The following is a 26,971-nucleotide window of genomic DNA, read 5'->3' as shown; positions in this document are numbered from 1 at the left end:
CCCCCCCTCCTCCTCTCCTCCCCTCCGCGAGCGTGGGCGTGGCCTTCGGCAGCCCCGGCGCTGCGTCACCGCTTAGCGCGGACGTAGGAAGTTTGACTCCTCTCCCGGGCCGTAGCGTCTGCTTGGGGCGTCCCTCCCGCCTTTCTCCGCCTCCTCCTGCCCGGGCGGGAACTGCGAACTGCCGCTGGAGGACGGAGGCCGGAGGCGGCCCCTTCGGCCCAGGTACTGCGGCCGGCGGCCCACCGCCGCAGGGCCGGCTGGGCGGGAAGTGCTCCCCTCTTTTCCCCTCTCCTGGTGGCGGCGGGGCCGCAGCAGGGAGCGGAGCCGGCCCCTCCCGCGGACCGTTAGCGGTCGCCTGCGGGGTGGATGTTTCCTCAGGGACCCACGCGCCGGGGGAAACCGTTAGCGGCGCCGGCTGAGGGGGAGGAACTCGTCGCGCCAGCCCCGCGGGCCGGGCCGCTGCCCGCCTCTTCTCGGGTGCCCCGCTTCCACGGCGGTAAGGCGGCAGTTCTCCTGCCGCCCCCGCTCTCCAGGGGGGCCCTCCCCAGCCTCCCGGCGGCGAAGCTGGAGGCGGTGTTTGGAGCCCCGCCGGAACGAGCGGGGACTCGATGATCTTAGAGGTCTTTTCCAACCTTTATGATTCTATAAGCGTGGGGTGGCTGGGGCTACGGGAGGCAGCGCGACTCTCCTCGGTAAAAAACCTCTCTCTGGGCCTGTGGGCAATGCCAAAGCTGGTACACTCAGCCCGCTGCTGCCTAGGCACGCTTACCTTGGGCAAACTTTGGTTTCCCTGATAAATGCTCCTTCCTTAGAAGACTTCCAGCCTGCTGTAACTGAGCCCTGCCTTCATCCAGGCAAATGGAGCAAATGACCTTCTAGTTCGATTTTTTGTGATTTCAAGGTGTAAGGAGCCAAAACCAACATTGACTTCCTTAGCCATTATTCCCAGGGGACACCAAAGTGAGAGGTTATAGTAAATTGGATAGATCTGTAAGACTACACAAAGAATGACACAGTTATTGACATATAAATTATCACTATTTAAATTAATATCTTGTTGCAATAAATACAGTAATTCAGACGTCTCACAATTATGATAGGTGACATACATTGAGGTCCCAATGACCAGAACTTCCTTGCAACTGTAGAAGAAAAGAATCCATTTTAAGTTAATTTCTGAAGAATAATACAGTGCAGGTAAGTGCATGCTATAATATACAAGCCCTTCTGTCAAGCCTAAAGTATCCCAAAAAAAGGGATAGTTTACATTGCTGTCTAAGAAAGCAGAAGGATGAAAATAGATATAGGCTTGCCCATGCCTAAAGTATTCTGTCAATTTCAAATGTAAATTATTTTCCGTTTAAAAATAAACAGTGTCAGCCTGGAGCAAAACAGAAAAACAGAAGGCTTGAGAGCTTTAGATTTTAGTGGTAACTTAATTAGTGTGTCAGCTTAATATGGTCTTGGTGCCAGAAGTGTCATCTGTGCCTGTAATCACAATGTTTTTCATGATCTGCAATTTGACAGATCTCCCACAGCTCTTACAGAGTTCGGATGTTTTAGATTCCAGCCTGGATTAATTTCTTGTCTAGCATTTGGCAAAACTACCGGCTTTCTACAGTTACAACCGGACAGGCTGTTTTTCCCTTTAAGCCCCAAATCATTACTCTTGAGTTAAAAAGCCTGCTCTCTTTTCCTTGCAATGACTAAAGTGGCTTATACATAAATTATGTGATTATAAATCAGTCTGACGGGCTTTTAGAAAGAAGTACCCACATAAATAATTTACAATATTTGAGTAATATTTCTGCCAGGTCTGGTCTCCAGAACAAGCTCTTTTCTTTACTCTGTCTTTATAAATGTGAAGCCACTTGTTCAAGAGTGGATTGTTCACTTTTTGTTTTTCTAACTGTGAGGTGTTAGTTTCACACCTGGAAAAGAGCCTGTATGCCAAACAAGTTGTTTCTCTTTTCCTTCAGTTCTACCCCTTGGTGCTAAAACAGAGCATCTCTTACTACAAACCTAGCTCATTGTTGTTACAGGGGTTTTTTTTTTGTAACATCATTGAAAGATTATTTCTGAAGCAGTACCAGTTAATCCCTTTAATGAAACATTTTCTATACAGAATTATGGATTAATGCAAAGAAAGGAAGTAATGCGAGAAATTAATAGGATTTATATTCTTAGAAAGCAAATGTATTTCAAATTTAGAATTGTTTGGAAAGATATCTTTCATAAGGTGCTATTGATGCATTTTTAACTAGTGAAACTTTGTAAGGCAGAAGTGACAATGGGTGCTGAATTTTAAAACAGTGAACAAAATTGTGCAGAAGAGAAGTAATTTACATATAACACTGCTATTAAGGAACATGTTTGGAGGAGTAACCAGCAAAATTTGAAAAATGCGCAATCTAAAACACAGCAACACATGTGTTAAACTAACCCATTTGGACTGGAATTAGATTTGTAATTGCTGGGGAAGTAGGATCCTCAAACACCTTTCAATAGATATAATGATGTTCGATGAATTCATGAGAAGCGTATAAAGGCTGTTATGACAGAAAACTCAGCATAATGAGTAAGGAGATGGGTTTCTCATCCTGTGTTCCAAAAATGCAGGAACTGACCAGATAGGCTTCATTTCAGATATTGGATGTATTCAAACATTCTAAATAGAAACACTCCCCCACAAATGCACTATATTATTCTGCCAAGCTTGTATAAAGATAAGGAAGAAAGAGCTTTACACTGTGTTCATTAAAATGTTAATCACTAAAAAGTGTAACCAAAATTAGTGTTTTCTGTAGGGAGGGTATCATCATCCTAGACATACCAAAAGTAAACATAGTACTGCCTGATAAATCTAAGAGTTAAATTTTGCTTTTGGAGCCACATATATAGATTCCACTGAAATAAGCGGGACTGTTTGAAGGTATGTCAAATCTGAAATGTGCTGTAACTGAGGAGAAATTGCGATAGTGGTATTTATATGCCTTGAGAGCAAATATATTTAAACTACTGCAGATAGCTCGAACTTCTTACATTATACCTTTTTATTCTCTTCCTGGGGTGGTTTTACTACAGAATGTGGCCTGAATCAATACCAATAAGGTTATGGTATTGGCAGGGATCAGGGGCCACCTTTAGTCTACAATAGACATCCAGGCTCATGACCTCCGTCTGCATTTCATTTTTAACCTATAAAACACTGAATATCTTTTTCTTCTGTTGAAGTTAACAGAACATTACCTCACTTTTCTCAAGTCATCAAGGTTGTTTGCCTAGAGATATGATCAGAAGTCAAAACTGAAGAGTTATATTGCATGCAATTTTCCCCACAGTAATTTCGTAATCTGTCTTCCACTCTTTTTGAACTGTGGTATAGCACAGTTTAAAGACGTACATTTCAGCTCAGTGTTGGATAAAGCAACCTTTTCATAATAGGTTAATCAACTTATAGTTTGGAGTTCCCAGAGGAGAGAATACTCCACAGAAATATACAACTTTTGAAGTTTTTTGTATTTTTTGTGTTAGAGCAATATGAACCTTAGGTTAAAGATGTGGTATTATCTTTAGTGCTTGCTAAATCACTCATTGTTACATGAATAGCTGTTTGCTCCTAGTGGGCTCAGTAGAAATGCATTTATTGAAAGAACGTTAAAGATTTTTGCTCAGCAAACTAAAGCTTCACAGTGAAGGAAACTTACCATATAGAGAAGGACGAGGTTGAATAACCACACTAAAGTGCGCAGTATGTTAAAGTCATATCTTATAGATTGTGTGATGCTACAATTAATTTCTTGAAACAGCCATGTTCTAGCCGAGGGTTTCCCAAGTTGTGGTACTTACACAATTCATGGTATGCAAACTATTTCAAAGTGATGCAGAACTGCTTCTACCTTACACGTGAAGAGAACTGGGAACTGATACTCCTAGCACAGAATTAAGGCACAGTGCATGGTTCAAAAACCTAGTTTGTCAAGACAGAGGGGAACTGGCAGGAGAATAGGTGATTTAGGACCAAAATCTCTTTTTGGAGTAATGGACAGTAGGGTTGACAGACAGGTCTGTGAGGATGTGTTCATTTAGAAAATTAGAAGTTATGTGCATATGATCATGGAAGTTGAGCGTATAGCTGCCATAACCTACAGTAGTAGTTGTACTTGAACAGATTAAATTCAGGATTATCTGTTATAGAAAATTGGTTTATTTCCTCTGTGGGAATTTGTGTACACACCCAGATTTTTCTCAGCAGCTGCTCAGTTCGCTACCACCCTACAAATAAATACCTACTTCTAGAGTGTTGTTGAAAATTAGTGTTTCATATCTAGTTTCCCAAAACAGTAATTTTTCCGATTGTGGACTTAATTTGTTCAAATTTTAAGCTTTTGTATTATTGACTTTTCTTTTTTTTAGAAACAAGATCAAAATATGGTAGTAGTCAAAGCTGTTAAGATTCTTTGCCTGTTCTAGTCTATCAAGGTAATGGTTTGGAGCACAGTGCAACACCTGTAGTCTTGTGTGTGTTTTTTCTCAGTGATAAGAAAACTTTCTGAGAACATTACCAGCTAAATTGAAAATAATTCCCTGCAAATAAGAAATAATGGTCACAGTCCCAGAGGTAATAAATTAGAATTCCTAGGTGTCTTTAAGCTGGTGCTAAACTGCTTTTATCATCCTGCATGCAGAGCAAGTATATTTGAACTTTAATTTTTAGTATTTAGATGGTTTGAAATTACAGCTTTTTTAACACTAGTTTATGAGTCAGGCAGTCTCCTCGCACTGTCCTGGCTCTGGAGGGTGTTTGAGGCTCTTTTGTACTCTAGTCAATAGCTTATTATCTACTTCAGTATTAATGTTTCATGCGAGTTAAAACATTGTGGGGAGGGAGTGGGGGGTGAGGAAACAATATTGTACTGAAGAATGGAAGCGCTTTGCCTTCCCTAGCTCCTGGCTCTGGTGCTGAGGCAGATTTATAACTCCATTTGCAGAATTAACTTTTCTCTCTTCCGAACTCTTACTCTAATAATTTTGAAATTGAAGTTCTGTCACTTTAAAATGCTCTGACAATTGCTTTGAGACACAGGGCTTTGCTGTGCTGCACTTAAACAGATTGGAAAAAACCACCACATTGCTCTAATAGAATATTTGGTTTAAACCAGGCTCTCTGCTGAAGCAAACTGTTCCTACAGGCAAATTCTGAAACTAAACTGGCATCATCTGTCTCCTTCACACAAGCTGTAGAGTAATACATAATTTGAATACAAACCACTGACATGTTTTTAAACTGTTTATTGCAAATAAGTATATTGCTAGTGTTCTCTAGCGGCATCTGATCTGTTGGATTAAAACTGTATGATGTGAAGCTGTTTTCAGCAGAACGCTCTACTTCTTCGTTCTCATTTGGAATCAATTCCCACATCTTATTCAGAGCTTCATTAAAGGTCCTCTTTAGAGAATTTAGACTGACAATGGTGCACACCATATAAAAACTTAACGGACTTAATACTGGTTTCAGTTAAAGCAATTTTGCTTCAAAATGCCACCCACCTACTGTGCATAAAGATTTGTGGGAAATTGGTAATAGGGCTATGTAGGCAAATACACACATTTTGTGCATTTTTTTTTCCCAGGGGCTTTATAATAATTAAGATCTGATTTAGGCTGCTTAGAGTGGGGAAAAAAATGTAGTATTGTTCAAACTTTGATTCCCTCTGCCACTCATCACATATACTATTTTTTCTCTCTAATTGTCTCCCTCGGGATGCAATGGACTCTTTGCTTAACAAGGGCAATAGCCTTGCTTAAATCACAACTGTATCTCCTGGTAATACTAATTTCTGTATGTTCTCTTCCAAGACCAAATGTATTTACCACAAATTGCAGCAAACTTTTGATTGAAACACATTCAAATATATAAACACTGGACAATTATACAACTTTTGGACCGGAGATGAATAATTATAGCAAGCCAAAATTAAGGAGAATTTTAGCTACACCTAGGATAATTACTGATGCTCATACTTGCCAACGAAACAACCAGTATACTTTTTCTGAAAATCGTTTGCCAAGTTCTCAGTAACCTTTGGCTTCCTTGTTTAGAGACTAGAAAAATAACTTGTTTTAAAAAGTGCTGAACCTAGAGTACAGTAGAAAAACGTAATACTAGCCAGGTTCTGACTGATTGTCAAATAACACTACGGAGGATTTTAGACTTTCTCAAACTGTTTTGACATCTCCAGCTCTCTTGTATGTATGTATTATATTTGTATTGCATACAAAAGTCTTAGTGATAGACTACCAGTCGTACTCAGCATTTGTGCGAATACAGTAAAAGATTGCCTCTATGGGCTCATATAGAAGTGCTGCTCAGCTCCTTTGAACGCCTGTTGTATAAGCTCTCAGCAAGACCACTTCTCCAGCAGCAGGGTGGAGTGGTAATGCAATACTGGGTAGTTGTTGGATAGTGGCTTGGAGAAGGGTGCCATCTACTGAATTATCGGTACAACTTCTTAAAATTCTTACCGGTTCTGTGTATTTTTCAACTCTGCATAGTTTATATGGTACCATCATAACACAAGACAGTATGATTACAGTCAAAACAATAATCTAAAATAAAGACTGACAAGTCAGGTTATAGCCAAAATTTCAGAAAGTTGCCTCTGCTCTTTATCAGAGCCTAAGTATTAATGGATATTGAAAGTGATCTGGGAAGACAGTGCTAAAGAATCTGAAAGAGGGAATTATTTTGTTTTTCCTTACCTAGAATGGTACAATGCATTCACATTTATCTGAAAGGGAAAAAAAAAAAGATATCGTTTGCTACCAGTTTAATATTTAGAATAAGGACTCAAGACATTATTAATTTTTTATTCTAGTCTCCGATCTTATGCAGGATCCAGATGCTGTTGAACCTTTTTTTTTTTTTTTACTAGCAAGGATAATTTATTTGTTCTTTAAATAAAATAATTGTTTCACTGATTTAACTCACCCTTGTTGGTTTTATGGATGGAAGACCAGAACAGTGCCTCTGCTTCTAGGATAAAACTAGCCATTTCTGTCTACATAGTATAATGTATTTAAGAAGAAAAGTTTTGACGGTTCTGAAAGAACATCAGGAAACAAATTTCCAGTTGGGGCTGCAGCAGTTCCATGGAGTGAGAAGTATAATATTACTGTAACGTCCAACACATCTAATACAGAATATTGTTATAGTCACTGGGAAGTGGACTTAACAGCTTTTTGGCTTATCTTCATACAGACTGTTAGTTCTGTTATCTTCAGTGTTTGTATTTTCTCTTATCTTTAGGGATGCCTGAAAGTCAAGGGAAAGACAGCGAAAGCCACATCAGCAGCAATAGTTCCAGCACTAGCAATTCAGTTGCTTGCTTCGGACAGGTCAGTTCCTTTTGCCTGAGAGGGAAATAGAAGTTTTATGCTTGCGCTTCTGGAAATCTGCTCTGCATATTTACTCATTTTAAAGTTGGATACAGTAAGGCTGGAGTCACATCCATTACCCTAGCTATGTTATACCTAATTGTACATTACATTTTCCTCCATGATAGCCTTGGCATGCCTCTAGATTCTTCACAAAAGGTTTTTAATTTTGTTCCTTAAAAATGGAGATTGTTTTATTCTCTCTTATTCCCAGATTGCCTGGATCATGCTTACACACATTCTCAGTACTAGTTCAGAAAAGTCAACTACTTTCAGCTATTAAAAAATAATTTAAAAAAAATTAAAATAATTTGGGAAAAAGAAAACCGTATCTGGACTGAACAGACCTTTTGGTGGTGAATTCTCTTCTCCATGATAAGCATTTATACATAGTTCCTGAATATGGCATAGGCATGTGCACTTTCCCTTTTTCCTTACGCCTTTTAGTTACAGACTTGCATTTTAGTGTCAGAAAAAGACAAAGTTATTCCTTCAAGTTTAAATAGAACCAAATACAAATTAGAGATGTTTCACAGGTGTTGGAACTTACATGGCGCACACTCTATCGAATTCTGTATTCTGCTGAATGATAGGGTAGCCAATACATGCATACACAGTACTTCTGTGATTCAGGTGGTAAAGTCTCTGTTCTGTCCCACATCAGAGCATAGCAACGCAAGCTTTTTAGTGCTTGAATCCTTAAATATGCATTTAGGCTTCTCTAACCTTTACAGATTGTAAATTGTATTTCTACTAAGACAAGGAGCAAAAGTTACAACACTTTAGACTTCCAGTGATGCTGGTGTTATCCAATGATACCAGTGATGCTGGAGTTATCCAAAGGACTTTCCCTGCATGAGGGGAATTTGCTGAACACTCCTCAAGAAACTCCTATTTTGATTGCTTGCCTGAGCTGCTATCCTACCTGCCCTGACAGCACATGGTAGTAGAATAAGTTTAAACTTTGGTTTTGTTGGAGTTTTTAAATACACTTTTCTTGTTGGTCACAGAGATACTACATTTTATTTTTGAGAGGTAAAATACAAGCTTATATGTGTGTTCCTGGCAACCGTGACTAAGATTATGACTGCATTAAGATTTCAATAGGATACTAATAGGTCTGGCTCATCTCAGTTCTTCTAATGTAAGTGATGGTTATGAGAAATGAAACAGAATTGCTACAGCTAAATAATTAATGCTTGTATACACGTACTTCAGGAGTAAGAGAAAAAAACCAATATAATGCGCAAATGTAATGCATACAACCCCCCTGAGGTCTTTCCTTGTCTGTTACATCCTGATTCTAAAAATGGATCATACACCTCTTGGAAGGACTGTACATGGAAAAATGGGATAAAGATGTGATATTAGGAGAAGGGGGGGAGCTAAAATAGGGAGAGTGAGAAGATTTGTCTTACCTTGTTTTTGTCAAGTATCGATACACAGCAGGTGAATATCAAGCTATCCAGCATGCTCTTCGTCAGAGACTGGGTCCAGAATATATCAGCAGTCGGCAAGCTGGAGGAGGACAAAAGGTATGAACAAACATGCATAGATGTTTCAACTCACAGTTTTTTCCAGGAAAACTAAGGTAAAAAAAGTTACAATAATCCTTATTTTTTTAAAGTTATTTTTCCACAAGTAGTTTAATGTGCAGATATGAAAGCAAAGTCAGCATAGCATAAATTCTGGCTTTTATTGAGCCACAGGTTCCTTTTACACTTTAAGAAAAGACTTAGCTTTTCAGTTCTTCATCCTTGACAAGCGAATATTTATCTACTTGTGGAACATTGAGATGTTTTTCTTATTTTTTCCCAGAACTGGAATATATGAAGCATTATATAACATTGGCTGCATTTTACCCTCTTTAATGTCCTCGAGCTCTGCCTTCCCTTGATTAAGTCATATTTCCTTGATTAAGTCACATTTGTTGCCATATTAACCCCCTATCACAGTTGCTGGAAGAGGGTGAACCTAAAGCTGCGCCATCATCCTTTTATTCACATCATCTGAACCTTGAACTTAGCTGGGTTTCCTCAGTGTAAGATGATGTGTGTAATCCCTCTTTAAAATAAAGCATGTGTGCACATGCATATGTATTTTTAAATATATGTGTATATTTATGTATATATGCTTTTCTTTTCAGGTCTGTTACATTGAGGGCCACAAGGTAATCAGTCTGGCCAACGAGATGTTTGGCTTCAATGGCTGGGCTCATTCAGTCACTCAGCAGAACATTGGTAAGTATCTCTTGAGGATAAAGAAGTTTTTCCTCTTGTTTCACTGTGAGGCCCTGACGGATAAGGACCGGGGTATCTATCCAAGAACTTGATCACTTCAAGGAACCTGGGGAGAGGCATGTGGAATTTCCAGGTGTCTTAGCAGTTGGTAAGAATGAGAGAAATCGAATAATGGCACTTCTGTTTTCTTTTTAGGTCTTGCACTGGAATATGTCATAGTCATTATTCTAAGTGTGCTTATTATTATTCTTGAGCTATTCTAATCAAGTTTTCTGATCTCTAGGGGAACACTCAGTGACTACAGTCAAAAGTAATTACAATTAAGCTATTTAACACCCAGCAGCCCTGAGCCAACTTTCATACTCACCTGTATTTTTTTATATTCTAACAAGTTATCTTCTCAGTTAATATTCCCCTAATCTTTAGGGACCCATCTTTTTCTGCAGATTCTTCTTCTAGCCAGTACCTGGTTCTGAGATTTTTGGAAAAATTCTTCTTCTAGAAAATGGTATTCAGGTGATCTTAAAGCTTACCCTTCTTCCATCTCGATAGCTGTAGTAGTACCTACCAGAGGAGTACTGTCCCTGTTTGTAGATCTGCTATGCTTAGGCTGAAGACTGATTGTTGAAGTAGCTCAACAAAGCTGCATAAATGTACCTCCTTCCTTCCCCCCTGCCTTCAGAAATCTTTTCTTACCTCAGGCCAGTGGATTCTAGACATAAAACAAGTTACTTCCTTGGTTTCCATCTATTCTATACCACTTCTTTTTCCCCCCTTTTCAGTCCAAAAAGCACTGACATCCTTCAAACTTCTATCTTTTTCAAATAATGCCGTAACGAGTCATTCTTTAGCAATTCAGAGACAGAGGATTCTGTTATGTTTGGTTTTAAATTCCTGCGTAGAAAAAGGGCTTGCACCTCGGGCAGGTTTACAAAACAATTAAACAAATAGACCAGATGATGAGTACAGAAGAACTTTTGGACCCCAGAGTTACTTGAACTTCAAAGCATTTCATTTCAGACCTATGTCATGTTACTATCAGACTTGCAAGACTGCTAACTAGAGTGCCCTATGTATATTATATAGCATTGCTTTTGGTGTAAAATAAGGTAGATTAGAGCTTCTGAATGGAGAGTTGTATTGCAACATGTTAAGTTCTTCAGGCAGTCTGTCCTGGATAAAACCTTGTGCAAAATTTCGCAAACTGGAGGCTTCTAGTGTATAATAGGAAAGGAATTACTTTTATAGACAACAGTTTATTTTCCATTACTGTTTTTTATAAATTGATACTTCAAATCTTTCCTTCCACTGAAAAAATTGTTATGCTTTGAACATTTAGGATATGTAGCTGAATGAGAAGTAACATTTACAACTCTTCCTTTTTTCATATGTTTAAGTTTATACATGTAGTAGCAGGGTATACTGGGAAATAGAAGTTTGTGTTTGGCAGGTCTAGCCACTAATAACCAGAAAGTATCACATAACATGCCCAGACCATATATGCAAGTCAGCATTCTCAAACTACAGTTAATATTTTGTAAGTCATGCTCCATTTTATAGAAGATAATACAGTATCTTGGGCATATTCAGCAAGTATGGTATAGGTTTATGAATGTCTTCAACGGACAAAATAAGATCTAAATGTGGATCAGAAGTCTTTTGTATTATTTAGGATGTTACTTTTCCCTCCCCCAGACTTCGTTGACCTCAACAATGGCAGGTTCTATGTGGGGGTCTGTGCATTTGTGAAAGTTCAGCTTAAGGTAAGTGGATTTTTTTGTTTGCTCTGTCTATAGTTGAGCAATTGCCTAAAGCTGTAAATGAAAGTTCATGCATAGGTCAGACTGTGGTTCTCGAGTACTGTATTACACTAGAGAACCTACTGGTGTCCAAAACATTGACCTTGCTATAGAACAACCAGCTAAGAGCAAGTAATCAGGCTTAGGAAAGCACAGCATCTAACGAGAAGTGTTGTATGTATGTGCAGAAATTCCCTTATACTTACTATTTTTAAAATTTTACTGCAGGATGGGTCATACCATGAAGATGTGGGGTATGGAGTCAGTGAAGGCCTAAAATCTAAGGCCTTGTCCCTAGAAAAGGCAAGAAAGGAGGCAGTAACAGATGGACTGAAGAGGGCACTCAAGTAAGTGAAGATCAGTACGTGCGTATTTTCAGAAGTTAAGTGAGAATTAGTGTTATTTTCAGTCACAGTGAGCTCTCTTCTCTCTCAGGTGCTTTGGGAATGCTCTTGGGAACTGCATCCTAGACAAAGACTACCTACGAGCCGTGAATAAGCTTCCACGTCAGGTGCAGTACATGGGCTGTTAGAGCAGGGACTGCTAGATGTCCGCTGCTCCTGGTCCTTCATATTAAAAATGTTATAAATAATTATATCAATGCATCTCATCCCTGAATATTTCCAGCTATGAGACCAATAGCCTTTGCCTGCTAGTTTGCACGAACTGTTTGTTATAGAGTTCTTCCCCGACATTTTACCACAACTACTGTAAATTTTGACTATTTGCAGCAGGCAAGGTTACTGTGGTGAAGAAACAGTGCCCTACTAAAGATCTCATGTGACATTTACGGCCATGTTGTCCAGGTCTCTTTTTTCAGTGCCAGTAATGCATACATCTGTGTTCATAGCAGATTAAATGTTATCACAGAAAGCACTAAACTGTTTAAACTAGCTCGGTCTAGGTGCCATTTTCTCCATGCGCTGCAGTTCTTAAGACTGTTTAAGCTTTGTCAATTGTAGCCACTCAGTTCATCGCTCTCATCTAGCCACTTCTGCCTTAAATGTGTATCAGCAATGATACCAGTGTCAACTCATATATTCATCACATACGTGAAGTGGAAGTCCTTGGGAGAAGAGAGTCTGTCGAGGCTGTGTGCATGTTCTTTACTGTATACCTGTGCCCTGTATAAGGCAAAAGCCAGAATAGATCTCTCTGTTCTCATTGTCAGTGGTAGCACAATCTGATTTACTATTATGAATTTTAAAAATCAAACTTACTTGACATTTTCCTCTCATTACTGGACTTTTTCAGGAATAAAAAAAAAAAGAGGATGAGAGATAACTACATACAGTGACACAATTGCCAATCGCTGTAATAGGTCATAAAACCAGTGGCTGCAGGCAGGGCAGAAGAGTAGCCAGACAGTACGTCTATTATCTGTGTAACCTACCCTAAAGCAGGTACAGCTCCTCTGTGCATTCCTACAAAATCAGGACTATTTCATTTAATCCTGAAGTCTCTCAAACAGACAGCCTATATGTCAACCAGTGGGCAGCAGAAAAAAGGAGTGTTCTTTGGAATTCAAGGAGCTCTGGCAGAAAATGGGAAGTTTTTCCATGAGAAAGACTTCCGCCTTCAAATAAAGATTTTAATATGCATAGCCCAGGGTATCGTAGAAACAATACCAGGTGGGTCACATACCAAAGCTGCTTGTTGTAATTGGAACTTTCACTTAATTTTAAGCAAAATCCTTACAGTAGCAATGTCAATATATGCATTGATAGTTACTTTGTCCTTCTACTAACCAGTATTCAAACTCTACCAAGCCCTAATGCACAGCACAGCTAGATAGAAAATAACTCAGCATGGTCCTTGTAACAAAATTTACAGTGCACCTGTATTTCACCCCTCAGTGTTCATTGTTCTTGTTAGAATAGTTAACAAGTAGTTATTCTGTAACAATGTTTTTGTACTGAGGTCTCAAGCAAAGGTAATTTCTAAAGGTGTTTTCAACATTCAGTTAACCAAATTGGATCCTTCCCAAAAGAACACTGCAAAATGCTAGATACATCTATGATACAAAGGGTGAACCAAAGTGTTCAGAGTGGACCCACAACAACTTTTTAGCTGTGCCAGTCCCTTCAAAGTTTTACCACAGAACAGGAAAACAGGCAGCGCTATTTTGTTTTGCTACATGATGAGTGTACAAATGGCCCTGCAAATCTGCTTGACTTCAAAAATGTGTCAGTACCTGAATTTTGCAACTGAATTACAAGAGCAAGATGTACTGGACTTGGCTGCTGGAGAATGGGGAATAACATTAGAAAGATCTACACTCCAATTTATTTGTTTTAAATACCTGATATGATACTACTGGCAAACTAGGGCTCTTGAATGTATGAAGAATTAGCATGTACAACTGATGTGTACTTGAACTCTTACTTTCCTTACCATAATATGGTTCTTACCCTTATGAACAGTAAGAAGCCACGTTACTTTGCTTTTCAGACTCCTTACCTCCTTAGGTTTCAGTTTGCAAGGGAAGAGTTGCAGTTATTTTTACTCTGTGAAGCACTAGGTCAAAACAGTGAACCTTCTGAGGTAGCCGACACCATGGAGAAATGCCTCTTGTGGAGGTCTTTGGTCAAGAGAGAGACAAGAAATAGTGATGTACATCTACATCAGTGCTAACCATCTTTTAACCCTGTTCTTTCAGAGCTATCACAATTTATAAGAAGTGTGCTGTGATGTAACACAGCAGCCTTCGTAGTATTAAAGTTGTCCTGGCTGTTACTGAGGTTGCACCGCAGGAACCAACATTAGTCTTGTCAGCTCCTGACGTGTACCAGTTGGGGGCAGTAGGCTTCTAGGCGGTAACTGACCTTCCTCACTGAGGAAAAAGTGAGCCTTTTACAGCTGCTGATCCATGGAGTTTCATAGTAAAGTTGCCTTCATCATGCTAGGATTTCCCAAACTCCGCTAGTCAGCCTAGAGCTGTGAGGCGGTTCTATCTAGCTAACTTAGCCTGTAGGAGCAGATCCAAAGTGACACCTTGCCAAGTAGAGGTAGTACAGATCTCTGCTTTGCCAAGGTCATTGTCTATTAGTGGCATTGCCACAAATTTGTAAAATCACAGAGCCAAAGCATCCCATCTTTAATAAAAAGAGAATGGTGACCTCAGTGACCTCACAATTGCAGAGCTGAGTAAAGGTCTGCCGTGCCCTTTAATACAAGCGTGAAAATGGAACTGGCAAAACTAACACACTCAGCAACAGGCTTGTGAAACTGTCTGAGAAGCTGTAGAATTCTGTATTGATCATCTGCAACTGTTATCATTTGCAGAGAGCACAGTATGGGGAGACATGGGCTATCTGCCCTGAAGTACCGAACTATTACACTAACAGTCGCATTAATTCAATTATTAACTAGCTGAATGACTTTGTACTGAAAATGCATTTCAATTTTCTAACTTAGTATTCCACTTAGACCAAACAAACTAGATTTTTCAGCAGTACTGTATAGAAAAACCCTGTGCATATTTCATTAAGTTGATGAAGGAGGTTTCTGAATACGTTTTCTTTTTTCCCTTTGCTAGATACCCTCTGAGTTAGATTTGATCAAAGCTAAGAGAGAGGACTATGAGCCTGAAATAGAGAAAGCAAGATACAATAGCTGTTTGGAAAGGCAGAACGCAGGAGGGAGACAACATTGTGAGATGGCATCTACTTGTAAGCCTGGTCAGACAGAGGCTGCCGTAGTGATGGCAGATCAGAAACAGCCAAATAGTACCAGGTGAGACTGCTATTACAAATTGATTATGTAAGCTATATTAGAAGTTACTGTACCTTTTAAAACACACAGACAGCTCAATTTGGAAGATGCCATAAAATGCTAGTTTAGTGGATTTTCCTTGCTATTATTTCTTCATGCATTTTTTCTTTGTAAAAGGTGATTGCTGAAATCCTGTTTAACTTTGTGCTTACTTGGGGGAGGGGCAGAAATACAGACTCCTTAGCTGTAGAGTGTGATGCCACTTACCAGCGGAAATTGCGACAAAAGCAACTACAGCAACAGTTCTGGGAACAGATGGAGAAAAAGCATCAGATTCCAGTAGTTACTCCTAGCAGCAAACAGGGTAAGACTTGGCATTAAAAATTGACAGTTTTAACAATAGCTACTGGCAGGCATGTGATACCCTCAATACAGGAGCCCAACCAGTTTCATTTGCTTTTGTACTGTGCTATCAACACACCTTTGAGACCAGAGGAAGGAGGATTATCATACTTTTTCCCATCCTGTTCTTAAAGTGGCAGGAATGTCAGCTCTAAAACTGCATCACAAAACTGCACCTTTCCAACCACCCTAAAGCTTCTGGCAGGATGTTGCTAGTACCATTAACATGCTGCAGCCGAGCTGAGACTGCAGCACTTCACTGAGGTGGTTGCAGGCAAATAGGTATTGCATTAGCTACTAATATGTTGCTCTTTATTCATGGGGAAGTCTGGACAGCTGAGTGGTAAGCAGGAACTTGGGGATGGGGTCAACAGGCTAAAAAACAGTTTAAAGTAGTGCAGCTGCTCTTACCAGCCATCATCAGGTACAGAATCTTACCATTCCACATACTGCTACCAAAACACAACCAGCTCTAGGAAAAAAGAGCGTATCTGATGGCAGCTGCTGCTGCTTATCATTTCAGACTCATGCTCTGTTACGAAGGAGCAAAAGGGTTCTTCTGTATTTCTAACATTAATTTCTTCTTCTGTTACCTCCATCCAACAGCATCCGATCCTCCTGTAAAGCACAGCACTCCAGCAGCAGTACAACAGAAACTAGCAATAGAAGAGGAGTTCTTTGCAGGTCAGCCAAAAAGTGATGAGTAATAGTGTGTTAAATCATTAGCATTTAAATCGACTCTTCAGAGTACAGTGTAAAGGTAAAAGGTCTGAAGAGGTTGGAATAATAGAAGTGCGAGTATGAACCTGATCTTAGCAATACAAACTTTGCTTGAGTGGCAGGGAAATGTCCATCACTATGAGGGGTTGCACACCATGCTTTTCCGTAGAGAGTTCTTACACATATTTGGTAAACCCCTTTCCTCAAGTGCTGTTGCACAGAAACAGAACATCTGTGGGGGTGAGGGCATGTCTTAACATGACTGTGGCTATTTGGGTCACACTTACACCACAGTGCCTGGACATCGCTTAAGTCCGGAGCACAAGGGGTAGCACCGTTTCCCTGCTGTGCACCGACATAAAAGATGTTTTACAGTTCCACTTTTGTAGCGGCCACCACTTGTAGGAGAAGTCTGGGCTGGTCCTGGAGTTACTGTCATTCGTGTAGTACAATACTGTTGTCTTTGGTTTGATCACCTTTCCATTCATTCTAGATGATCCTGAACTTTGGGACATTTCCTTGGAGACCATCGATCTTAAGATAATGGGTCACAAAATGCCAGACCCATCCGCTGGACACCAGACACCTGAAACACCCCCTGGACGTCATCAGATGACTACTCGTAACAGGACACCTCACAGAACGAATTACCACAAAGCTTCTGCTAGACTTGCACAATTGCAGCCATCTGCTACAATCGTGAGCAACAGCAGCTGTGCCAGCCAGCATACCCCAGGTACGTGCTACCAAACAATGACCGAGTTCTGTCTTAACAATGGCTCTTGGCTTTGAAAGCAGTGCTGTTAGATTAGTAAATTGGAGCGGGAGAAACATCCTTCTTTTCTTGGACCTGGCTGCAGATGCTGTGATAGCAGGCTAGGAGAACTACCTGTTTTTTCTATCCAACTGTCCTGTCAAGGAAGAGCTAGAAAAAGAATTGAGGAGCACTTTTAGAAGCAGAAAAAAGCTTTAAGAAACTTTCTCACTATCTCCCTGTTTGGCAGAATGCAGCCCCCACAGGAGAAGTCAAAGCTTGAAGAAAAGGAGGCTAGAACCTACGTAAGACACCTGGTGGTATCATTACCTCCGTACTGGATTACATCAGAAGACTACAGTTGGCTGTTCAAATTGTATGAGGAAGTCTAATGCATTAATGGATTTTCCTGTATATTATGGTGAAGCAACACAGAAGAGTTTAATACAGCCAGCAAGAACTTAATGTACTTTTAGGTTATTACATGTTTCAGATTCCTTTTTCTATAAACAAGCAATCATTTGTGCTTCTGCAGCACTACACTTGCAGCTGTATTACAAGCTGACATTACATGTCATTTGCCTGAAATAGTAACAGAATTAATCTTTAAAATGAGATGCAATTCATAGCTTCTTTCTCCCTCTTGCATTTCAGCACAAAGAGATTTTCAGTAAAACGGGGAGAAGGGGGGGTTATGGTCAGATGACAAAGCCCACAAGCTGCGGTCGCCCATTTGGTGAGGCCAAGGGTGTGAAGCTGTGGCAGTGTGACATGCACCCCCTCCGTCCGCCCTGCGGCTGCACAGACAGGGTCAGAACCCGTTGCCTCTCCTCAGCTCCTTCCTCAGCCGTATCGGATTGCCGGTGCCGCAGCAGCAGCGCATTCAGCTGTGCCTGCGCAACAGGGCAGCATGGGGGCAGGAGCACGCTGGGACTGCTGCCAGGGAGTTTGCATGGAGCATCTCAGACAGTGTTTGCTTGGACCCTTTGTAAAATGAATGGGAGCTGCACTTTTGTTTTTAAATAAGCTTTCAAGCCTTTTCAATATAAAAATAAACATGAAATCTGAAAAACAAACCACGCTTGTAGGTGTTCGTGCCTCTATACCCTTCAAACCATTACAACTCATTTCCTGTCTAACAAGCTCAAAGAAGTTAACACATTCTGACTACTTACAAGTAGGAAGCTAAAGAGGCTACCACCGTGTCTGCACAGCCTTGCACTTGCTTTAAATGGACAACAGAAAACTTCAAGTGGGTTTTAAACTTCAGAGCAAAGCAACAGCTGTTCCTTCCAGTAAGAAGGTTAAAGAAAGAATTTTTATGCAGTATTTCAGACTGGATACAGTCGTATTTTTCAGAAGTGCAGTGCTGGAGACAAGGAGGACAATACCGTAGGACTGGAAGTTAGAGCTGGGCCAGGAAAATTTACACAAACTCTTTGATCATAGTCCAACCCCAAAATCCATGTCAGACTTGAAACAGGACCTTGTTCCTCTGCTTTGCCATCACTGCTCTATCTGGGCAAGTCTCTTACAGCAGTCTAAACGTAAATACATTTGAAGTGTTCAGCATTCCTGTTCCTCTTACTTTACCTTCACCACTTAATCGGTCCTTTTTCCTTAAAAGATCCTCTAGTATCCACTTACCTCCTCAACAGGACAAAGAACAAGGATTTACTTCAGTATGGACAGATAGGACAAATTATAATTAACTGTAATAGATCACATCTAGAAAATAGTTTCACATTTCACCGTACTAGTTTCCCTCCAATTCAGTGCTGCGTTCAGAACAGCTCAGGGAAGAAATACATACCACGTGTTTGAGTCGTGCGCTCACTGATGAAATCAGATACCTGTTGGGAAAGGACTGTGCGGACATTCAGAATTACTGTATTCTAAGCTGCTCCAAACTTCTACAACGACAAAATTACAAGTCTCACATGAACACAACTGCATCAGCTTTCTTGACTCTACAGAAACAGTGCAAATGTAGCCATGCCTCCTCTAAGGGAAATCACCGCAGTAAGCCTCTCAGGATTGGTCCCTTCTAAAAGGGCAGTAAAACGTACACTTAGAGGATTTTTCTTCTTTCCCTTTAAGGCCTTGAGCAGCATGACTCATAACAGAAGCTGTTCTTAAAATGGAAAGAAATGCAGCAGCGATTAGTGTTTAGAAATACCAAGTAATTCCTGCAAGTCTACAGTTGTTTGAGAATGACCCTGCAGAGTAGTTCCACTCTGCTACTCTACCAGCACATCTGCAAATCTGGGGCTGGAATTCCTATTATAGAGCTACACTAAAAAGTTTCTTCTCCCCAGCACCGCAGGTGCACATCCCCGCTCCCTTCCACCCCAGAGAGGAGGGCAACCGGTCCAACCGAAAAAGAGTAGGGCTCTTCCATGCCCAGAAAGGGCTTCCCCAGCCCTCGCAGCACACCCTGCTCCAGCTTGCCTGCCAAAAGGGAGGACAGCACCACTGCTGGTGAAGCTCCACCTGTGCCCCAGACAGGGAGAGCCACCAAGTTCTTGACTGTCACAGCTGAGCGCGTTTTTCTGCTACTTGGTAACTTCTTGACAGTCTCAGCCATAGAAGCAACGGTACTGCTCATACGTTACCCTTCACAGCTTCTCCCTCCCTTTCCCTTAGGCCCCTCCTCTCATAAAGGAGATCCATTCTACAAATTATTCTTTCTAGGACCTTGTTTCAGAGTATTCTATTAAAGGGCCAAAGGCTCATTACTGATCCCTGCTTTTGAGAAGTTAAGGGTCTCATTAAAATGGGTTTCTTGTACTTTCCTGTGGTAAACTGATAAATTGGGTAACACTTAAATCACTCCAGGAAGAGGACGGAGAGGTCAGAACCTGCTGTTCAACACGAAAACCCACAGCTCAACAAAAGCAGGTTTGGTTTATTTGAATGACTTCATTAAATATTCTACAAAGGTAACAAATTGCAGCACAAAGCGCAATCATACAAGAAGCGCAGTGCCTGGGTTTAGTGCAAAACATACAACTAACTACGGCCAGGGAAGCCCAAAGTTTCAATTCATTTTATTCTTTTTATTTTTATTTTTTACAGTGTACATTGTTAAATAATGTAAAGAAAACGCTTGTAATTCAGAAACAGATTTTATGTGGAAAAAGATACTCAAAGTGTAATATTAAACAAAATAATTTAACAGTTCAGTAGCATTAGTTTATTCCTCTAGACTTCAGTTATTCATCCACAGGAGGGGGCGGGGGGGAATCAATGGTAAATAAAACCAGTTCTTGCATAACATTAAGTGAAAAAACGACCTCAAACTTATTATATCAAAATTAAATAACCACGTGCTGCATCCAGCCGATTGGTTCCCCCGTCACGAATACTCCCCTTCTTTCATTACTGCCCCAGGTTTGTCACCACCCCCGTTTCCAGCGCAGGCCTCTCCCCTCGCACGGGGCGCGTTCAGGAAACTTCTCTGCATCTGTTTGGACGGAAGAGCAGAGGCCGCAGGGACCCCTGCTTCCCCCCCTTCCACCACACGCACACCATGAGCCTCCCCTCTCCTTCTGCAGCTCTAGTCTGCACTTCGGTTACGAAGAGCAAACCCCCAGACCTAAGGGACTCGGAGCCCAGCCACCTCGCCACTAGCTTTCACCCTCAGCCGTTCGTCTCCCACCAGCACCTGCCCTTGCTGCCAAAACTGCTGTGAAAAAGTGACAGGGAAGGAACGGATCTTGCGCGTTTCTTTGTAAAAATCAAAGAGTGAGAACACCCGCAGACAGAAAAACTTCCTGTTAAGGCTCCACGGGGGAACAGCGCTCCCAGAAAAATATTCAGGCAAGTAGCATCTCTGTGATGCACCAGCTTCCAGGATACCGGTGAGCTACTCCCCAGCAGCAGGAAGCAGTCCTCTCATCCTTCACAGCTTTTTGCAGCACTACATAAATACTGGCTGGCATTATTTTTACTTTGAAGAGGAAACCAGTATTTTTTTAAATATGAGAAGGGAGAATGACCAAAGCAGAAGGTACAGTACAGTTACTAAGAGGTGACAGATAGCTACAGTCCTGGTACCAGCTTGAAATTTGTTAGAGAGTGAACAAAATCGTAAATCCTCCAGATAAGACAGAGGAAACTGCTTGATGCCGGCTGTTTCAAGTACATCCATTGCCGGCAATGGACGTTGCGCCAGGACAGTCTATTCCTGGCTTAAATGGATTTTACCAAAAAAAAGGTAAGAAAAGCAATCCCAGCAGACAAGCCCACGCCAACGAGCAATGGCACCTCTCCCTCAAGTCACATCCTGACCAAACATCTTCACCACTTCGCAGGTGGAGTCAAACTGCATCGTAAGTTGGGCCTTTCCCAAAGATACATGTTCTCCCCATCCTCTCTCCGTTTCTGATCCAGACCTCCTGCCTCCGTAGACAACACTGGTTAGTCTCGTTTTAGCTTCGCCCACCACCCTCCGTCCCGCCCCCACCTGGCCCCTGTCACACCAGCAACTTCGGATCCGCCCGCCTGGACAAGCTTCCCCAACACGCAGAACGTTGTCCCGACGCGCTGCCTCAGTGACTTCCCCCTCCACACACCTACTCTAAACAGTAACGGTATCACTAAATAACCTCGACTGTCCCAGTCACCAGGTACAAATAATCCATCCTGCTCTGAACTTGCCCTCCGTCTGCCTGGGGCTCTGCTGGGAAGACGCCGCTAACTGCAGAAGCAATAGAAGTCCAAGGCACTAAAATATCCAGCAAGCATACTGGGAGAACAGACAAGTATTCAAGTACATTAATTTATACAATTTTACATTCACATTTATTTATCTAATACAATGAAAATACAAAGGAAAAAGTTAAAGTGTCTCCAATAAGTATAAGGATATAGCTAGCTTTTTTTCCCATTTTTTTAACTTTTTTAACCCTCTATATTCCACTCATTTTTAAACTACTGTTGTCCAACAACATTTATATATCACAGTGTTTCCACATCAAAACTGATGGTAAGTACATGTCCGCAGGGAACTTTTAAAAATTTTTAAACAATTTAAATTGCTCTAATGCTGCAGTCAAAGCTGTTAATATCTTACTTAAAGCAGTAATGACCTATCAAGCACGGGCTGCACTGCAAGTCCATTCGTGTGCCCCATCATTTCGATTGACTGGGGAGAGGGAGAGGAGGGGGATTTGGACAGCTTTTCTCCTGGTCTTGGTTCTTCAGGGAGAGATGAGAAGCGTGCTAAAGCCTCATGCTAGGATTCAGCTCTCCCACCTCAACACGTGCGGATTCAGCCTCAAACCAGAGAGAAATTCTACAGCAAGACTGCGTCAACTGACCCCGTGACTTCACAGCTCTTGTTCCAAACAAGAGCAGAACCCCTCGGTCAAAAGCACTGTCCCATCACAAGGATGCTGATCATCCTCCTCCCCCTTGAAAGCGTGTGGGGAAACTCCCTTTACAGAGAGTGGACAGCAATGGTTGGAAAAGAGAAATTCATTCCCAGTCTGGCAAGCTACCAGTTCATTGCAGCACTAGTAGTTGATACAGGGCCCCGTCTCCCTCCCCACGTCCTGTCCCGAGGTCTAGCCAGCATGGTCTCCGAGCGTGGCTAAGTGGTCCGCAGGTTGGAGCCTGGAGGGTTGCTGATCGATTTTTGCAAATTGCTGATGTTGAAGCTTTGCAAAGATGCGGCACCTACGGGCTGGAACTGGCCGAGCGGTGGCTGCGCTGGACCACCCGTCCCACTCCACGGAGCGGCAAAGGACGCTGGGGGGTAACCGTACTGCTGCGGAGGGCACATAGCCTTTGTGAAGGGACCTAAAGAGGTAGCTGATGCTGCAGAGATGGGCGTAGCACCCAGGGAAGATGTCATAGAGATACAGAGCTGACCCGGTGCCGAGAATTTTCTTGCCATTCCAGGGCCCTGAAAGAAAACCCAAACCCCAAGAAAAGTTACACGACTGTGCTTAAAAATCACAGGCTCGCCCCTTGGTCCACAAGCCATTCCCAGTGGATGATTACAAGAACACGCCATGGCCCTCCTCCCTAGTTATCCCCTTCCCTTCCATAGCAGGTGATACAATCCTGCACACAAAAGATGCGGTTTTCTAGCGCAGTTGTCCAAGCTACACGGCAACTGTACTCTAGCTGTGTTTGACACCCTAATGAGACAGCAACGACACTGACAGTTTCTTACCGTAAACCTTCACGGATTACCTCTTACCTCATAGTTGCTATGCCCTTTGCCAACTTTCTTGCCAGACAGGTTCATGGCATCTCGGGCCCAGTTATCTACCAGCTTGTGCAGGTCATCTGTGAAAGTCCCCTTCCGGCTTGAGGCAATAGCAGTAGGCTGAGACTGGGGTGCTTGGCTGCTCACTGTAGCCCCGACTGTGTTAGTGCTGCTGGTCCCTACAAATACAAAAACCGGGAATCAAAACTTAGGTTAAAGATCATCTTTCTCTAGTAAATTTAATAATTGTGGTAATGGTACATCAATAGAGAGCCAGTTAAAATGCCATGCAGATTAAGTCTAAGTTTCAGTTCCAGGACTCACTGAAGTGGGAACTACAAGGACTCCTACAGGCATTTTCTCAGATTAAGAGTATTTCATAGACATGTTTACTTTCCAAGAAGTGCTGCAAGTAGTCATCTTAAGAAGGGAATGGTAGCAGCCTACAGGTCTTTGTAGAGGAAAAAGGAGATTAGATTTCAGCACTGAATGACAGTACAGTCACGTCATTCTCTCATCCTACACCTTCTAATTAGCAGCAACCACTATTGGCACAGGTCAATTCCACCTTGAGGACAATGCTGGATGCTGAATAAGGAGCAGTACAATCAGCATCGCCAGCTGCTCTGTAGCAAATTATCTCCACTTTGTAAAATGAAGAGAAAAAGTCACCCAGATTACGCAAAAAAGCCACAGTGAGAAACAGCAACTGTTGTTTCCAATAGCTGCCATACTTATGTTCTTGAGGATAACCAGATGGGACTGTCTTCATCCACCAAACAGCCAGGATCAGCAGGGGAAGTCTGCACTGCATTAAATTTTGCTTTTTGCCTCTGAAAGCATTTTTTTGCCATTATGTTCAGATTTCCTATGTCAGAAGAACAAGCATTTCAGATGCAAACAACTAATACAGCTTAAAGAAGGCAGAAATGAGAGTAGTTCCTCAGAGATGCTTTGACAAGTTTTTCTATTCACTGGGTTGATTGCAAGAACACAACCAACCTTCACATAAATACCAGGTTTCAGTTCTGCTAAAAAGCTTGCTGAACATTATCCTGCAGGAAAAAAAAAAATCTAGCAGCTTTGTTTTGGATAGCCTCACTACCCCCCTCACACTTATAAACAAGCAACTGCACTCAAATTTAGGTTTTTCAAAGGCAGACCTCATAACAGGAATCAAAGAAATCGCATATTATCAAGTATCCTAAATTCCCAGCAGTATCCTCATTTACAGATTTTTTTCTGAAGGACATGGTGAAGGTAGGATGAATCTAGATTTTTCAAATCCGTTTAGTACAAAACCAAACAACAAAATCAGTATCTGGCCACTGCAGCACTAAACCCAGGACTCCTTGCAAGCACACATCCTCACCTACTTGATTCTCAAAGTTCCTCAAACATTTCTACTTGCTCACTCTGAAGACTGCAACTGGGAAATCCAAGAAAATCTGAGTTTATGGCAGACGTTTCTGAAGAAAACTGTTTAAAAGTGGAGCATCAAAAATGCCAGCAATGAAAATCATCTCTCTATTGCAAAGGCCAAATGACGGAGTCGCTGTCTCTTGCCTGACAGCTACTTCATCTGTTCCACTTTCCCTGGCTATCAGCCACATTCCTTGCAACCACTGTATCAAAGAAAGAACTGGCTCCAAACCCCTGCAGGAATGTTTCATATTGAGGAGTGAATTAGGAAGGTGACGTACTTACTATGCAGGACAAATAAGCAAAGTGTTACTGCCTCTAGTAGTGCTGAGGAGGGAAGGATACGTATCCCTCCCACCAGTTCCAGCTCAAGCATGGAAGTGGCTCCCGGTCTGGGTGCCCGCAGGTGGGGCAGCAGTTGTTACAGGCAGGCAGACGCATGCAACAGTACACACAAAAAGGAAAGCATAAGGTTCCCTGACCAGGGTGTGCAGCTGCAGCACAGATGAAGAGTAATACGAGTGAAATAACAAGAACCTTAAGCATGCGTCGTGTGGAAAGGGCTCAGAATACAATTATTTAATAAAAGCAATGATGTGAAAGGTGAAACTAAAGACAAATGAGGCAAAAGCAAGAAAGAGGTACTCGGGGGGGAGCTGCCAAAACCAGTAGTAATCACATTCCACCGTGAGGGTTCATGCAGGGATTGACACACTCGCTCTCATCCTCTTCGTGATGGCCAGTATCTGCTTTTGACGTTTCGCATTTCCAGTTTAATCAGTAAGCACACTGGATCATGGACCTACGCTGGAGAGCTCCCTCAGGCCACGGGAGGGAGGGAATTAATCAACGTATATACTACAGTGCATTCAGCTGGAGATATAAAAGATCATTTAGGAAAGTTTAAGTGTTTTGAAAAGGACTGGATGGGTTCAGGGTGGGAAAGGTGGGAGGCTGCAAAAGCTTTGTCTCCAAAAGCAATTTTGTTAGGGAGCTCCTATCTCAGGTCACAGACAGACTAGCCTACACCTTTATAGGCGAGCTATACAATTACCAAAGCTCCCACGTAACGTCAATTTAAAAAATTACTTCTCAGGAATTTCACATTTTAGCTCTGACGTAGTCACCGCCTGCAGAAACTGCCATCCAGAAGAGTCTGAAAAGGAAGTGCTTCAACTTGTAGCATTCAATGGAAACAACCCCCCACATTCCTGCTCGGTCACAGCAGCCGTCCCCAGTTCTGCTCTGACATGAAGGATCTGAAGTGAAACAGGCTTCTCTCTCTCCAGCCTGCTACCTATAATGCCTTCATTCTGCCCTTTTATTTCCACCCCTCATAAACCAGCAGTCAAAAGACACCTTTAAAACAGTCTTAAATGACATGAGCACACACAGGCTTTTCTAAACATCTCTTGCTTTGGGAGACACACTGGACATCTCTGATGGTTTACTCTTACTCTTCCAAAATGTTGAAGGAGTGTCTGCAATTGGATCCATCACTGAGGTGGCAAGCCCCATCAGATCTGTAAACAAACCAGCTGCTCAAAGGTACAACTCTAGCACATTACAGCGAGCAACTGACCCTGATGCTCAATTCGCTCTCATTAGTGATGAGCAAAGAGTTCCACAGTGAAGGTGAGGTTCTGCCTGCCTCCACTTGTCTGCAAGAGTAATAGCCAGACTATTCAATATGCTAACGACAGAGTACACATTAGAGGGCATAACATAGACAGACAAATGCTGTGCTGGAGACAGAGTCAGGGAGGTAAGGCTTCAGTGACCAGAAAAAGCTGATGAATAGCTTTACAATCAGGAATCGGAGATAACAGAAATAAGATAATTACTACAGAGCTGGTTGCAAGGACAGACTTTTTTCACCATCTTCCCTGAAGCACAAAGAGAGAGTAATTTGTTAACGATAAGAGAAACAGTGAGAAATGTTTAGTATCAGCAAACAGTACAAAAAGCTTGGTGAGAAACAGAGGAGACAGCACAGCAGGGCTCTTGTAGTCACTACTGGGACACTCTAGGAAAAACCCAAAGACTGGTCTGACAGTTTAATCAGTTGTACTTTCAGAAAGAGAAGAGGCCCAGCCTCCTACATTTATTCTTCAGAGTGAGTTCTGAGGTGAAGAACGTCAGGAGACATTACTGTCACAACTCACTGTTATCACAAAAGGAAAAGCAAGCACATCTTCCATTTTTGTCACGATGTAGGAAGCATTTTACAACTATCAAAGTTCAACCAGTTTACAACATGAGA

General features: G+C 41.8%; 2 protein-coding genes across 17 annotated transcripts in view; one reads left to right on the top strand and one right to left on the bottom strand.

The window, feature by feature from the left end:
• The first annotated feature begins 62 nt into the window (after positions 1-62).
• Positions 63-20,208, top strand: RAD52 (RAD52 DNA repair protein). Of its 6 annotated transcripts, XM_075159289.1 has the most exons (13): positions 97-222; positions 7,310-7,398; positions 7,974-8,070; positions 8,871-8,972; positions 9,584-9,677; positions 11,373-11,440; positions 11,705-11,823; positions 11,912-11,987; positions 15,015-15,211; positions 15,412-15,554; positions 16,199-16,276; positions 16,806-17,048; positions 17,317-20,208. In XM_075159289.1, exons 5-13 carry the CDS (start codon positions 9,629-9,631, stop codon positions 17,373-17,375), a joined length of 1,032 nt encoding a protein of 343 aa, XP_075015390.1. In that variant the 5' UTR covers positions 97-222; positions 7,310-7,398; positions 7,974-8,070; positions 8,871-8,972; positions 9,584-9,628; the 3' UTR covers positions 17,376-20,208. The 6 variants fall into 6 exon arrangements, with proteins under 6 accessions (XP_075015364.1, XP_075015349.1, XP_075015390.1 ...); XM_075159263.1 differs by lacking the exon at positions 7,974-8,070 and having other exon boundaries at positions 63-222; positions 15,418-15,554; XM_075159248.1 differs by lacking the exon at positions 7,974-8,070 and having other exon boundaries at positions 63-222.
• WNK1 (WNK lysine deficient protein kinase 1) overlaps positions 20,101-26,971 on the bottom strand; it is a 109,015-nt gene continuing 102,144 nt past the window's right edge. For all 11 annotated transcript variants that reach the window (XM_075159154.1, XM_075159188.1, XM_075159164.1 and 8 more), the window contains 2 exons: positions 23,278-23,465; positions 20,101-22,977 (listed from right to left, as the gene is read on the bottom strand). In XM_075159154.1, the coding sequence (XP_075015255.1) occupies positions 22,663-22,977; positions 23,278-23,465 (503 nt within the window). In that variant the 3' untranslated portion in view covers positions 20,101-22,662. The remainder of the gene's footprint in view (positions 22,978-23,277; positions 23,466-26,971) is intronic.

The sequence above is a fragment of the Calonectris borealis genome, chromosome 1, assembly GCF_964195595.1.
Source record: "Calonectris borealis chromosome 1, bCalBor7.hap1.2, whole genome shotgun sequence".
Lineage (NCBI taxonomy): Eukaryota > Metazoa > Chordata > Aves > Procellariiformes > Procellariidae > Calonectris > Calonectris borealis.
Note: the sequence above shows the minus strand (reverse complement) of the source record. Positions and strands in the feature narration are given on the sequence as shown.